The sequence below is a fragment of the Podarcis raffonei genome, chromosome 3 (genome assembly GCF_027172205.1).
Source record: "Podarcis raffonei isolate rPodRaf1 chromosome 3, rPodRaf1.pri, whole genome shotgun sequence".
NCBI classification, from domain to species: domain Eukaryota; kingdom Metazoa; phylum Chordata; class Lepidosauria; order Squamata; family Lacertidae; genus Podarcis; species Podarcis raffonei.
The window spans coordinates 118,884,080-118,898,284 of NC_070604.1; the positions used below are offsets into that span (position 1 = coordinate 118,884,080).

At 43.8% G+C, this 14,205-nt stretch overlaps 1 protein-coding gene across 2 annotated transcripts in view; it reads right to left on the bottom strand.

The window, feature by feature from the left end:
* Window positions 1-4,278: 4,278 nt before the first annotated feature.
* Window positions 4,279-14,205, bottom strand: part of LOC128411434 (zinc finger protein 850-like) — a 150,194-nt gene continuing 140,267 nt past the window's right edge. Inside the window, exons 3-5 of one of the 2 annotated variants that reach the window (XM_053383740.1) lie at window positions 8,122-8,295; window positions 5,138-6,866; window positions 4,279-5,053 (exon numbers count right to left, since the gene is read on the bottom strand). In XM_053383740.1, coding sequence (XP_053239715.1) covers window positions 4,687-5,053; window positions 5,138-6,866; window positions 8,122-8,254 — 2,229 coding nt within the window. In that variant the 5' untranslated portion in view covers window positions 8,255-8,295 and the 3' untranslated portion in view covers window positions 4,279-4,686. Of the gene's footprint in view, window positions 6,867-8,121; window positions 8,296-14,205 lie in introns of both variants that reach the window. The other variant, XM_053383739.1, reaches the window with a different exon arrangement.

Here is a 14,205-nt window from a genome sequence, read left to right on the forward strand (position 1 = left end):
AAAGTTGTTCCTAAATTATTATATGGCTGTGAAGTATGGACTACAGCAATATCAGGTAACTTGGATCGCCCACTTCATATGTTCCTGAGATCTCTTTCCGGTGTCCCGAGATGCGTCTCAGGTGCAGCCCTACGACTTGAGTTCGCCCAGCCCTCAATTGTAAAACGAGCATGGAGTCGAGCCATTTCCTATAGCTCCCATCTACTAGCATCGGATGCTCGAATTAGAGGTGGTTTTTCCAATCTGATCCTAAGAGATATTCATAATTCCCCTTGGAAAACTACAATTAACCTCAAACTCCGCTCTCTTTTCAATCTGAATTGCAAAACTGTTCTTAAATTAGAGTGTATCAGTCCGGCGGCCCTACCTTCAATTAAAAAGAAGCTACAGCAACTTGACTTCTCTAACACAGCTGCCGATGCAAGAGGGCCGTGTTCAGGCCTAGCCCTAGCTATTCCTCCCCCTGAAGGGATCCCTCTATACTGCTTCACAATTTCTTCGGAGGCTAAGCGAAGGGCCTTTACCTGTGCCCGTCTCAACTGTTTTCCTACAGCAATTCTGTCGGGTCGTTATTCCAGAGTCCCCATCGCAAACAGAACATGCACCTGTAATGACACGGCTCTGGAGACTATGGAACATGTAATGTTCTTCTGTCCCAACTGGACAGATGAAAGATCTCGGTTTTTAACTCCTCTCATGAACAAGCTTCATCTCCCAATCCAGCCTTGGATAGTGTCCCTTTTTTTGCAGGATTCTGATTGTTGGATTACCGAGATGACAGCTAACTTCCTGCTCAGTGTGATGAAGAGGAAAGCGGCACTAACTTCTTTTTAACACCACAGCTGCAGTCGTTACGCTGCACAATCGAACGAAGTTCCAAGTAGCTTTATTGTACAAGGTCAATGGAGCTAGGACAAATCTGAGGAGCTGAAGGACCCCTTTAACGATCCTCCTCCACCCTCAGCAGTTTTTTGTCTTTTTGTTTTTGTATTATCGGTCACTCGATGTTTTAAATCCCTTGTCGCTTCTGTTATCTCTCTTTTTTTTTCTCCTCCCTGTAAGTATTTGCCCAGGACGATATCTACCTTTACCTCCCCACCCCCATTTTATGTTGTTACTTCTATGTATATCATGCTATGGCCACACGGCTAATGCAATAAAATCTATTGATTGACTCACACAGATGTGAGGGCAGTACTCCCAAAATCCCATCAGCACATAGAGTGTGCAATAAGGGGAGAAAATACTCTTGACAAGGTGTATACGAACATCAGCCGGGAATATGAGGCGCACCTCGGTGGTTCAGATCATGTGTCCCTGCTTCTGACACCAGTGTACACACCCCTCGGGAAACAAGGCCAGCTATAAACACGGATGGTTACTCTGTGGCCTGAGGGAGCCTCTCAGCAGTTGCAGGACTGTTTCCAGGAGACCGATTGGAATATGTTCGACCATCAAGATCTAGAAACTTCTACATCAATGGTCCTGGATTATATTAGATTCGGCACAAGAAATGCACCAGGGAAAGGTATGTTAAGTTGTATCCGAATAGGAAGCCCTGGATGACGGGAGAGGTTAGGAGATTCTTGAAGGCCAGAAACTCTGCTTTTAGAACTGGGGACCGGGTACCATATGGTATAGAAAGAGCGAACTTGAAGAGGGGTATCAGGAAAGCAAAAGTGGGTAAAGAACCATATCATACCTTGTCTGCCAGTAGGACTTGACCCTTACCAGTTTGCGTACAAGGCAAAGAGATCCACGGAGGATGCTGTGGCAATGGCTTTACATCCTGTCCTGACTCATTTGGAGAAGAAAGGGAACTACGTGAGATTGTTATTTGTAGACTTTCTGCATTTAATACTATTCTTCTGCATAGATTGGTGCCCAAACTATTAGACCTGGGACTTCCACCGTGTTTGTGCAGGTGGATATTAAATTTTCTATCAAACCGTTCCCAACGGGTCAAGATGGGTTCCCGTGTCTCTGCGGATCTCATCATGAATATGGGGATTCCACAGGAGTGGATGTTGAGACCACTTTTATATACAGTCTATACAGCTGACTGTGCCCCCCAAAACTCTAGTAATAAGATCATTAAGTTTGCATATGATACATGGCCACTGGTCCCATCACCTGGCAAATGGAAACGGAAGAAATGGAGGCAGTGAGAGATTTGACTTTCTTGAACTCCACGATCACTGCAGATGGTGACGGCAGCCACGAAATTAAAAGACGCCTGTTTCTTGGGAGAAAAGCAATGACAAACCTAGACAGCATCTTAAAAAGCAGAGACATCACCTTGCCAACAAAGGTCTGTATAGTTCCCAGTAGTGATGTATGGGAGTGAGAGCTAGACCATAAAGAAGGCTGATCGCCAAAGAATTGATGCTTTTGAATTCTGGTGCTGGAGGAGACACTTGAGAGTCCCATGGACTGCAAGAAGATCAAACCTCTCCATTCTGAAGGAAATCAGCCCTGAGTGCTCACTGGAAGGACAGATCCTGAAGCTGAGGCTCCAAGACTTTAGCCACCTCATGAGAAGAGAAGACTCCCTGGAAAAAACCCTCATGTTGGGAAAGATGGAGGGCACAAGGAGAAGGGGACGACAGAGGAGATTGTTGGATAGTGTTCTCAAAGCTACCAGCATGAGTTTGACCAAACTGCGGGAGGCTGTGGAAGACAGAAGGACCTGGCATGCTCTGGTCCAGGGGGTCACAAAGAGGCGGACACGACTAAACAACTAAACAACATGATAAAACGGTGGTTGGTTTAATCACGGCTGGAGAGGGGGAGGCGGCCTATAGGAAGGATGTTGAGCAGCTGGGGAAGTGGTGCAGGAAAACAAAAGAGATTATTGTGGACTTAGGAAATGTAAATTGAATATTCAGCCACTCATTATTGAGGGGAAGTTTGTGGAACGTAGCACTTGGAATCGCCTCCAAGGTCCAGGGACTGATCCACCCTGGCTTCCACCTCGGAGGTCCCTTCAGAAGGAGAAGGGGTCCCAGGTCTCCATGGGGGAAAGCGTTCCTGAGGCCTGCGTTCGAGGCCAATGCTTTCGCCTTTCAGGCTCCAGCCCACCTTCTCTCTGGTGTTTTTGTGAGCTGTAGAGATGGGATCACATGCAGACATTCCCAAGTTTAATAAGGATCCCTTGAAAAAGCTGAGAAACCTTTAGTCGAAAGTTCTTCTTTTGCCAATGAACTTTGCCTCTGCGTGATTTAAGGAGAACCAGATGCATCCACTCCAAAGAAGCTTCTGCAGCTCTGCTCTCCATGCAGACATGGAGCACCTTGGGACTGAAGACGCAGAAAAAGAGATGGAGGGGAATGTGTGGGTCATAAACTGGGAGTCGTTGGAAAGGAGTCGCTGGGAGAGGCAGAAGGTTGTGTTGAGCAGGCGAGGGAAGAGCAGGAGGGGACAGAAAGAGCCCAAGGGAAAGACGAATTTGGGCTGAGCTGGTGTGGGAATGAGTGGCAGAGGAAAATGTACAGCCAACAAAAGAGGATGCAAAGCAACTCCTGAAACGGTGAACAAGGCAAGCTATGATCTCATTTGGGGAAAAGGAATTAAGATGCCTTCTTCCCCATCCCCAGTGGATTGAAATGTCCAAAGATTAGGGAAAGAAGAAAGAAGAGGAAGCAGGATTGGATGAACATTATAAGAGACCAAAATTTTCCATTGTGACTTGGCTGAGATTTGTTGGAACAGTTTTTAAAAGGCTTTATAGAAACTGGACCTGAAAACTGGAGAAATACTAATTTGGATTATTAGACGATCCTTATAAGAGTCATATTGCACTGTCTGAGTTGATTAAGATTTGAAAGCTGGGCTGGTGGGGGGGAAATGAAGGGAAAGTGTCATCTTGGTGAAGAGGATAAGAAGAGTTTGGATTTGATATCCCGCTTTATCACTACCCGAAGGAGTCTCAAAGCGGCTAACATTCTCCTTTCCCTTCCTCCCCCACAACAGACACTCTGTGAGGTGAGTGGGGCTGAGAGACTTCAAAGCAGTGTGACTAGCCCAAGGTCACCCAGCAGCTGCATGTGGAGGAGCAGAGACGCGAACCCGGTTCTCCAGATTACGAATCTATCGCTCTTAAGCACTACACCACTGTATACGAAATACAGCTGGGTTTATTCTGGATTGCAAATTATGAATAATTGTTGCTACAAATGATTTTCAGACGGAGATGGGTGTTTCCTTTTCGGTGCCTGCCCTGTGGAACACCCTCCCAGTAGATGTCAAAGGAAGAAACAACTACCAGACTTTTAAGAAGACATCTGAAGGCAGCCTTGTTTAGGGAAGCTTTTAATATTTGATGGATTACTGTATTTTAATATTTTGTTGGAAGCTGCCCAGAGTGACTGGGGAAACCCAGCCAGGTGGGAAGGGTATCAATAAATGATCATCATCATCTATTTTTTAGTATTTTTAATATTTTATATTAAGATTCCTTTATTTTGAATTTAGGAGGACACACATAGGAAGAGGACAGTTGGAGGTCCGAGGGACGTGCAAGGAACGCAGGGAAGGATCTCTCTGGGTGGGATACGGCGAGAAGAGGGGGTCACGCAGGGGAGAAGTGGGGGAGCCTGCCTATCTATGTGCTGACGAATGATATGATATATATCATACAAATGTCATAAACAGTATTTTTAGTTTATATCCCCCCCTTTCTCTTTTCTATACAATTGTATTTTGTAAGGGTTGTTTAATATTTTTTCTTTTATTTCTCTTTTTTGGTTTCCCCACTGTATGAATTCTTTGATGGCAAGTGAGATCGGAGCTCCTTCTGAAGGTCTTTCCACATTTCAAGCACTGATAGGGTTTCTCCCCTGTATGAATTCTGTGATGGCAAGTGAGATCGGAGCTATTAGTGAAGCTCTTTCCACATTCCAAGCACTGATAGGGTTTCTCCCCTGTATGAATTCTGCGATGGCAAGTGAGATTGGAGCTATCAGTGAAGCTCTTTCCACATTCCAAGCACTGATTGGGTTTCTCCCCTGTATGAATTTTGCGATGGGAAGTGAAGTTCACCATCTTACTGAAGCTCTTTCCACATTCCAAGCACTGATAGGGTCTCTCCCCTGTATGAATTCTGCGATGGGAAGTGAGATGAGAGCTATTAGTGAACCTCTTTCCACATTCCAAGCAGTGATAGGGTTTCTCCCCTGTATGAGTTTTTTGATGCAAAGTGAGCTGCGCCCGCGCCCGGAAGTTCTTTCCACATTCGAAGCACTGATAGGGTTTCTCTCCTGTATGTATTCTTTGATGGGAAGTGAGACTGTGGCTCTGACTGAAGCTCTTCCCACACTGCAAGCACTGATAGGGTTTCTCTCCTGTATGAATTCTTTGATGGGAAGTGAGTTCACCACTCAGACGAAAGCTCTTTCCACATTCCAAGCAGTGATAGGGTTTCTCTCCTGTATGAATTCTGCGATGGGAAGTGAGTTCACCACTCAGACGAAAGCTCTTTCCACATTCCAAGCACTGATAGGGTTTCTCCCCTGTATGAGTTTTTTGATGCAAAGTGAGCTGCGTCCGCTCCCGGAAGTACTTTCCACATTCGAAGCACTGATAGGGTTTCTCTCCTGTATGGATTCTTTGATGGGAAGTGAGACTTTGCCTCTGACTGAAGCTCTTCCCACACTGCAAGCACTGGTAGGATTTCTCTCCTGTATGGATTCTTCGATGGGAAGTGAGTTGTGTACTTTGACTAAAGCTCTTTCCACATTCCAAGCACTGATAGGGTTTCTCCCCTGTATGCATTCTTCTATGCAAAGCAAGACCACCTTTCTGACGAAAGCTCTTCCCACATTCCAAGCACTGATAGGGTTTCTCCCCGGTATGAATTCTTTGATGGGAAGTGAGATGTGCGCTTTGATTAAAGCTCTTCCTACATTCTAAGCACTGATAGGGTTTCTCCCCTGTATGAATTCTGCGATGGGAAGTGAGATGGGAGTTCTTAGTGTACCTCTTTCCACATTCCAAGCAGTGATAGGGTTTCTTCCCGGTATGAATTCTTTGATGCAAAGTGAGCTGCGTCCGGTCCCGGAAGTTCTTTCCACATTCGAAGCACTGATAGGGTTTCTCTCCTGTATGTATTCTTTGATGGGAAGTGAGACTGTGGCTCTGACTGAAGCTCTTCCCACACTGCAAGCACTGATAGGGTTTCTCTCCTGTATGAGTTCTTTGATGGGAAGTGAGTTCACAACTCAGACGAAAGCTCTTTCCACATTCCAAGCAGTGATAGGGTTTCTCTCCTGTATGAATTCTGCGATGGGAAGTGAGTTCACCACTCAGACGAAAGCTCTTTCCACATTCCAAGCAGTGATAGGGTTTCTCCCCTGTATGAATTCTTTGATGCAAAGTGAGCTGCGTCCGCTCCCGGAAGTACTTTCCACATTCAAAGCACTGATAGGGTTTCTCTCCTGTATGGATTCTTCGATGGGAAGTGAGATGTGCACTTCGACTAAAGCTCTTTCCACATTCCAAGCACTGATAGGGTTTCTCCCCTGTATGAATTCTTCTATGCAAAGCAAGATCACCTTTCTGACAAAAGCTCTTCCCACATTCCAAGCACTGATAGGGTTTCTCCCCGGTATGAATTCTTTGATGGGAAGTGAGATGTGCGCTTTGATTAAAGCTCTTCCTACATTCTAAGCACTGATAGGGTTTCTCCTTACTCTGTGCTCTTTCATGTGAAGTAAGGCCATCCCTCTGAACGAAGCTCTTTCTTTGACAGGAGGTGGACTGGGAGCTCTGACGGATGTTCTCTCCACACTCTGAATATTTATATGACTTCTCCACTATGTGGATTCTGTTGTGCTCCCCCTTGTTCTTCCCTTCCAATTCATCACCATCTGCAATGAAGAGAGAAGTGAATTAGAGCCTCAAGAAGAAATGGACCTCCAGATCATTGAACAAAGTTAATGAATGCTTGTGATAGAGGAAGAACTAAAAATAGTTAGATGTGGGGCCTTTCTATAGTTTTCACTGCCTTTGTTGGCTGGTATTTACTGACATATTGCTTGGCTTTATCTGGAATGGATCTTGTTCTGGCTCAATCCTGGAATCCACTCCATCTCCAAAGTCAGTCATCTCTTTGGTCAATCAAATGCAAACAGAAGCAAAAACAACAAGCCTGACAGAATTTACATCAACTTCCCTAAAAACTCTGAAGCCGGCATTTAAGAAGGCCTGGGTGGTTCAGAGAATCCTGGTCACTGTTTTAAAAGGTATGACTAGACGAAGAACATTCACAGAGGAAACAGTTGATATCCCTCCATTCTGGGTTCACGGTGGGGGATGTTAGAATCCCAGATGCTGTTGGTCTCCAGCCAAAGAGTTGAAGTTCATTACATACAGGTATGTATGGAACATCGACACCTTGTCTGTGAAACAAACAGCAACATCTTCACCTGAACACTCCCCGTCAGCTGTTGCCTCAATCTGGTTGATCTAAATTTAAATTTATACGTAAATCGCTTTCTTCTCTTTGAAGCCCCCTCCCATGTCCATGAGGAGACCAACTCTGTATTGTTTCATTAGCAACAGAAGAGGAAAAGTGCCTATAACTCAGTTCAAACCAATTCATGAACCCAGAACTAATACACCGACCACTAATGATGAACCATATGCTATAGATATTCCAGCAAAATTATTCCGCTATTTTTGATATGCAAATGGCATGCGAAGACTTAGTCTACGTATTTGTATCATTTATTAGTCCTATGTTCCTTGTTTTTAAAAGCAAATAAAAAGTTATTCCAAAAGGAAAAAGACAACACACAGAGGCCCCATCTGCATTCAAACTGCAAAGCGGGATCAGTGAGTTGTCTGACATTGGCAGGGCATTCAGATCACAGAACTGGTTTTAGACCTTTTGAGCGGTGGTGGCCGGGGAGCTGTGACCTATTCCTAGCTCAAATTGCCTGCAGATGACCAAGGAGCAGGCAGGCAGGCAGGCAGGCAGGCAGATGGGGGAGCCCGAAAAGGTGCTCCCCTTCTCCATCTCCATTCGCCTGCCTGCCTTCCCCCACCCCCTAGCTGAGCAAGCCCCTATACCTCTCTGGCTCCATCCATCCAGGTCCCCATCTCCACTCTCTTGGAACTCACCAGATTTCTCGGAGGTCCCTGGGAGGGAACGCTCAGAAGTTGTGGGGAGCGATGCAGGAGACAACCTGACCAGGTCAACCGTCCATCTTCCCCCTTCCATCCTCACTAGGTTTGCAGGATCTGTGTCTTTCATCCTTCCTGAGGAGTCAAGGAGCCAAAAGAAGCTGCAGGGTCCTGGGAGAGAGGAAGAAGGAAAGGAAGCCTCAGAGGCCCTGCAGGGATTCTCCTGCCCTAGATATTATCCTGCCCCTGGAGAAGCACAAATGGGGCGGCCCCTTCCGAACAAAAGCCCCATTTCTATACCTCTCCAGTGGTTCCAATAAATCAGGTAGGCTACTTGCATGGCAATTGAAGAAAAAGAAAAAAAGAGAGAGTAATAGAGAAATGAAAAATAACTGAAGATCCTAAAGAAATATGCAAAGAAAAATTAAATTACTATAGGAAATTTTACCATGCAGAAGAAGAAGACCAAGAGGAAATGGAATGATACATAGCACAAAATAGACTCCCGACAATAGCAGATTGGAAAATAGAACAACTAAATGTACCAACAGCGATGATGGAGGTGCAGCAATCAATCTCAAAAGCAAAGATAGGAAAGTCCCCAGGTACGGATGGATTATCGGCGGCATTTTATAAGAAGTTAGAAGATATACTATCAGAACCAATGAAACAGTACTGAACGGAATTTTAAAAGAAGGAAGAATACCAAAATCATGGGAAGAAGCATTTATCACACTGATACCCAAACAAAGAGCAGTTCCGACACTAATCAAAAATTATAGACCTATATCATTGTTCAATAATGATTATAAAATATTTGCCAACATCCTAGCCAAGAGATTAAAAAAAAAGTATTGAATGAAATAATACACAGAGATCAGGCTGGCTTCTTACCAGGCAGACACATGCACAATAAAATGAGAAACATAATTGATATTTTAGAATATTTAGAAGCAAGATCAGATAAAAAAGCCATTTTGAAGCTAATAGACACGGAAAAGGTCTTTGACATCTCTTGGAGCTCCATGAAAAAAACTACAGAAAAAACAGGACTTGGAGAAAATATTATTAGTGGTGTTGAGGCAATATATTGAAATCAGAGAGCCAAATTGATACTAAATAGTGAAATAAGAAAAGAATTTAAAATAAGTAAGGGGACCAGGCAAGGCTGCCGCCTTTCGCCTCTACTTTTTATTACGGTACTAGAATTCTTAGCAATGACAACAAGGAGTGACCAAGGCATAAAAGGTCTAAGAATGGGGAAGACGTCGCACAAGATGAAGGCCTTTGCAGACAATTTAATTCTAACTACTGAAAATCTGGAGGAAAGCATACCAAAAGTAATAAGGAAAATCCTTGAATTTGGAAGTGGCAGGATTTAAATTAAATAAAAATAAGACTAGTATGCTAGCAAAAAATATGTCAACACAGGAAAAAGAAGGACTAAAGAAAATATCAGGATTGGAAATAGTAAATAAAACCAAGTATTTGGGAATCTGGCTGACAAATGAAAACACCAACCTATTTAAAGACAATTATATTAAAACATGGAAAGAAATCAATTTTTAATCATATAATAAGAAAATTGATATATAGAGTATGGGAAAAACATAAAAGTGGTGTTAGAACTCAAAACCCCCTGGTGGATTTCACCTCAGGAAGCAATAACTGGGGAAAAGAAAAATATGGAATTGAATTGGGCCACTTTCACTGCCTTGTTGTGACGAAGGGGCTTGAATAACTCAGAGACGCTATGAGCTAAGCTGTGCAGGGCCACCCAAGACGGACAGGTCATAGTGGAGAGTTTTGACTAAACGTGATCCACCTGGAACAGGAACCGGCAAGCCACTCCAGTATCCCTGCCAAGAAAACTCCATGGACAAAGACAACAGGCATATAAAAGTTATGACGCTGGAAGATGAGCCCCTCAGGTCGGAAGGCGTCCAACATGCTACTGAAGAAGAGCGGAGGACAAGTACAAGTAATAATAATAATAATAATAATTTTTATTTATACCCCGCCCTCCCCAGCCAAGGCCGGGCTCAGGGCGGCTTACAAGCAATAATAAAAAACAAGTTGAATGATTACAACTTAAAAACAAAATTAAAATACAACATTAAAATATTGAAACATTAAAATATTAAAATGTAGCCTCATCGCAGGAGGAGAAGGAAAAGAAAAAAGAAAGAGAGGGAGGGAATCAAATTGGCTCCAAGCCAAAGGCCAGGCGGAACAACTCTGTCTTACAGGCCCTGCGGAAAGAAATCAGATCCCGCAGGGCCCTGGTCTCATGAGGCAGAGCATTCCACCAGGCCGGAGCCAGAGTTGAAAAGGCCCTGGCTCTGGTTGAAGCTAATCTAACTTCCTTAGGGCCCAGGACCTCTAGTGTGTTGCTATTTATGGACCTTGAGGCTCTCCGAGGGGCATACCGGGAGAGGCGGTCCCATAGGTACGAGGGTCCTAGGCCGTGAAGGGCTTTAAAGGTCAAAAGCAGCACCTTAAATCTGACCCTGTACTCCACCGGGAGCCAGTGCAGCTTGAAAAGCACAGGGTGAATATGCTCCCATGGCAGAGACCCCTTGAGGAGCCTCACTGCAGCATTCCGCACCCGCTGGAGTTTCTGGGACAGCTTCAAAGGCAGCCTCGCGTAGAGCAAATTACAGTAGTCAAGCCTGGAGGTGACCATCGCATGGATCACTGTTGCCAGATTGGGGCAGGAAAGGTAAGGGACCAACTGCTTGATGCGGCGAAGGTGGAAAAATGTCGCCTTGGCTGTTACTGTAACTTGCGCCTCCATGGAAAGGGAGGCGTCAAGGATTACACCCAAGTAGATTCAGAGCTGATGAAGCGGCTGGGCCAAAGCTGAAAGGTAAGCTGCATGTGGTCAAAAATGAGATGGCAAGAATAAATATTGACATCCTGGGCATCAGTGAACTAAACTGGACAGGGATGGGCAAAATCAGTTCAGATGACCATCATAACTACTACTGCGGGCAAGAATCCCGTAAAAGAAACGGAGTGGCCCTCATAGTCAAGAAAAGAGTGGCAAAAGCTGTACTAGGATGCAATCTCAAAAATGATAGAATGATCTTGATATGAATCCAAGGCAGACCTACAAGAAATTGAATACAGATTTCCAAAGAATAGCCTTCTTAAATGAGCAATGAAAAGAAATAGAGGAAAACAATAGAATGGGAAAAACCAAGATCTGTTCAATAAAATTGGAGACACGAAAGATCGTACAAAGATTACCATAATAAAGGCCAAAAGTGGAAAGGACCTAACAGAAGCAGAAGACATCAAGAAGAGGTGACAAGAATACAGAGGAATTATACCAGAAAGATATGGATGTCTCGTACACCCCAGGTAGTGTGGTTGCTGACCTTGAGCCAGACATCCTGGAGAGTGAAGTCAAATGGGCCTTAGAAAGCACTGCAAATAACAAGGCCAGTGAAAGTGATGGTATTCCAGCTGAACTATTTAAACTTTTAAAAGATGATGCTGTTAAGGTGCTACACTCAATATGCCAGGAAGTTTGGAAAACTCAGCAGTGGCCAGAGGATTGGAGAAAATCAGTCTACATCCGAATCCCAAAGAAGTGCAGTGCCAAAGAATACTCCAACTACCGCACAATTGCGCTCATTTCACACGCTAGCAAGGTTATGCTTAAAATTCTACAAGGCAGGCTTGAGTAGTATGTAGACTGAAAACTCCCAGAAGTGCAAGCCGGATTTTGAAGGGGCAGAGGAACCAGAGACCAAATTGCAAACATGCGCTGGATTGTGGAGAAAGCTAGAGAGTTCCAGAAAAACATCTACTTCTGCTTCATTGACTTTGCAAAAGCATTTGATTGTGTCGACCACAGCAAACTATGGCAAGTTCTTAAAGAAATGGGAGTGCCTGATCACCTCATCTGTCCCCTGAGAAATCTCTATGTGGGACAAGAAGCTACAGTTAGAACTGGATATGGAAGTATTGATTAGTTTAAAATTGGGAAAGGAGTACGACAAGGCTGTATATTGTCTCCCTGTTTATTTAACTTATATGCAGAATTCATCATGCGAAAGGCTGGGCTGGATGAATCCCAAGCCAGAATTAAGATTGCCGGAAGAAATATCACAACCTTGATGGCAGAAAGTGAGGAGGAATTAAAGAACCTTTTAATGAGGGTGAAAGAGGAGAGCGCAAAATATGGTCTGAAGCTCAACATCAAAAAAACGAAGATCATGGCCACTGGGCCCATCACCTCCTGGCAAATAGAAGGGGAAGAAATGGAGGCAGTGAGACAATTTACTTTCTTGGGCTCCCTGATCACTGCAGATGGTGACAGCAGTCACGGAATTAAAAGACGCCTGCTCCTTGGGAGAAAGGCAATGACAAACCTAGACAGCATCTTAAAAAGCAGACATCACCTTGCCAACAAAGGTCCGTATAGTTAAAGCTATGGTTTTCCCAGTAGTGATGTATGGAAGTGAGAGCTGGACCATAAAGAAGGCTGATCGCCGAAGAATTGATGCTTTTGAATTCTGGTGCTGGAGGAGACTCTTGAGAGTCCCATGGACTGCAAGAAGATCAAACCTCTCCATTCTGAAGGAAATCAGCCCTGAGTGCTCACTGGAAGGACAGCTCCTGAAGCTGAGGCTCCAAGACTTTGGCCACCTCAGGAGAAGAGAAGATTCCCTGGAGAAGACCCTGATGTTGGGAAAGATGGAGGGCACAAGGAGAAGGGGCGACAGAGGACGAGATTGTGGGACAGTGTTCTCGAAGCTACCAGCATGAGTCTGACCAAACTGAGGGTGGAAATAAACACCACCTAACAGGGTGGGTCCAGTATCACCAAATAAATGAGGTCTTCAAAGCTGACAAGAAAAAGGGTTTTGCAATTTCAGTATTGGATAAAGAATTATTACAATGCAAAACAAAAGTAGTTTCTAAAATGTATGGAACCTTATTGGAGTGGGAGGATGTGAATGAACAGGTAAAGGCGGTAATGATCAAATGGGATATGGATTTAGGTAAACCTATTCAATTAACATCATGGGAAAAATTATGGAAGGAAAGTTGGAATTTTACGGCTTGTGAGGCAATAATAGAAAATTTGATAAAGATGTTTTATAGATGGTATTTAACACCAACCAAGATATGTAAAATGTATAAAAGAAAATCAAAATTATGTTGGAGGTGTAACCAAGTAGAGGGGACACTTCTGCATATGTGGTGGCTATGTGATAAAATCAAGGGCTTCTGGGATACGGTGTATGAAGAACTAAAGAAAACATTTGAACAAAATTTTGCCCCCAAAACAGAAGCCTTTTTATTGGGAATATTGGATGCAGATATACCAAAAGAACATAAGGAAGCATTTCTTTACGCCACAGTGGCAGTGAGAACATTAATTGCCAATTAATTGCCAAAAATTGGAAAAAAAGAAATAATTCCAACAAAAAAAAGCTCTTTTTGGAGGAGGGTCCCTGGCACTCGGGGAGAGACCATAAATTTTGTAACTACTCCAGGTCAACGCTATCTTTCCCCTTAATTCTTCATGAAGTTTCCTAAAACCAGTTATACCATATGCCTTATACCATTTTCTAAAATTCTATGATTATCCCTGCTGTGTTTTATTTAATGGAAATTGAGACTGGTTTCCTAGGTGAAGCTTTTTCCACATTCTAAACAGTCCCCTGCAGGAAATATTTCATGGAAAATTAGATTCACCAACTGAATGAAGCTCTTTCTACATTCCAAGCACTGATATGGTTTCTGACCTGTATGAAGCTTTTTCCAAACACTCCCCTGTATGAAGTATCTCATGGGAATTGTGGGTGGAGCTGCGAAGGAAGCTTTCCACATTTCAAGCACTAATTTCTTTCCTCCCTTAGTTCTTTCTTGTGAAGTGAGGCTCTCCTTCTGAATGAAGAGCTTTCCTTGATGGGAAGTGTACTGGGAGCTCTAACTAAAGTTCTCTCCCCACTCTGAATATTTATATGGGTTCTCCATTGTGTGGATTATCTTGTTGTCTCCTTTCTTCTTCCTTTCCAATTCACTACCTACAATCTGCTGTCATATGGCAGTATTATCATT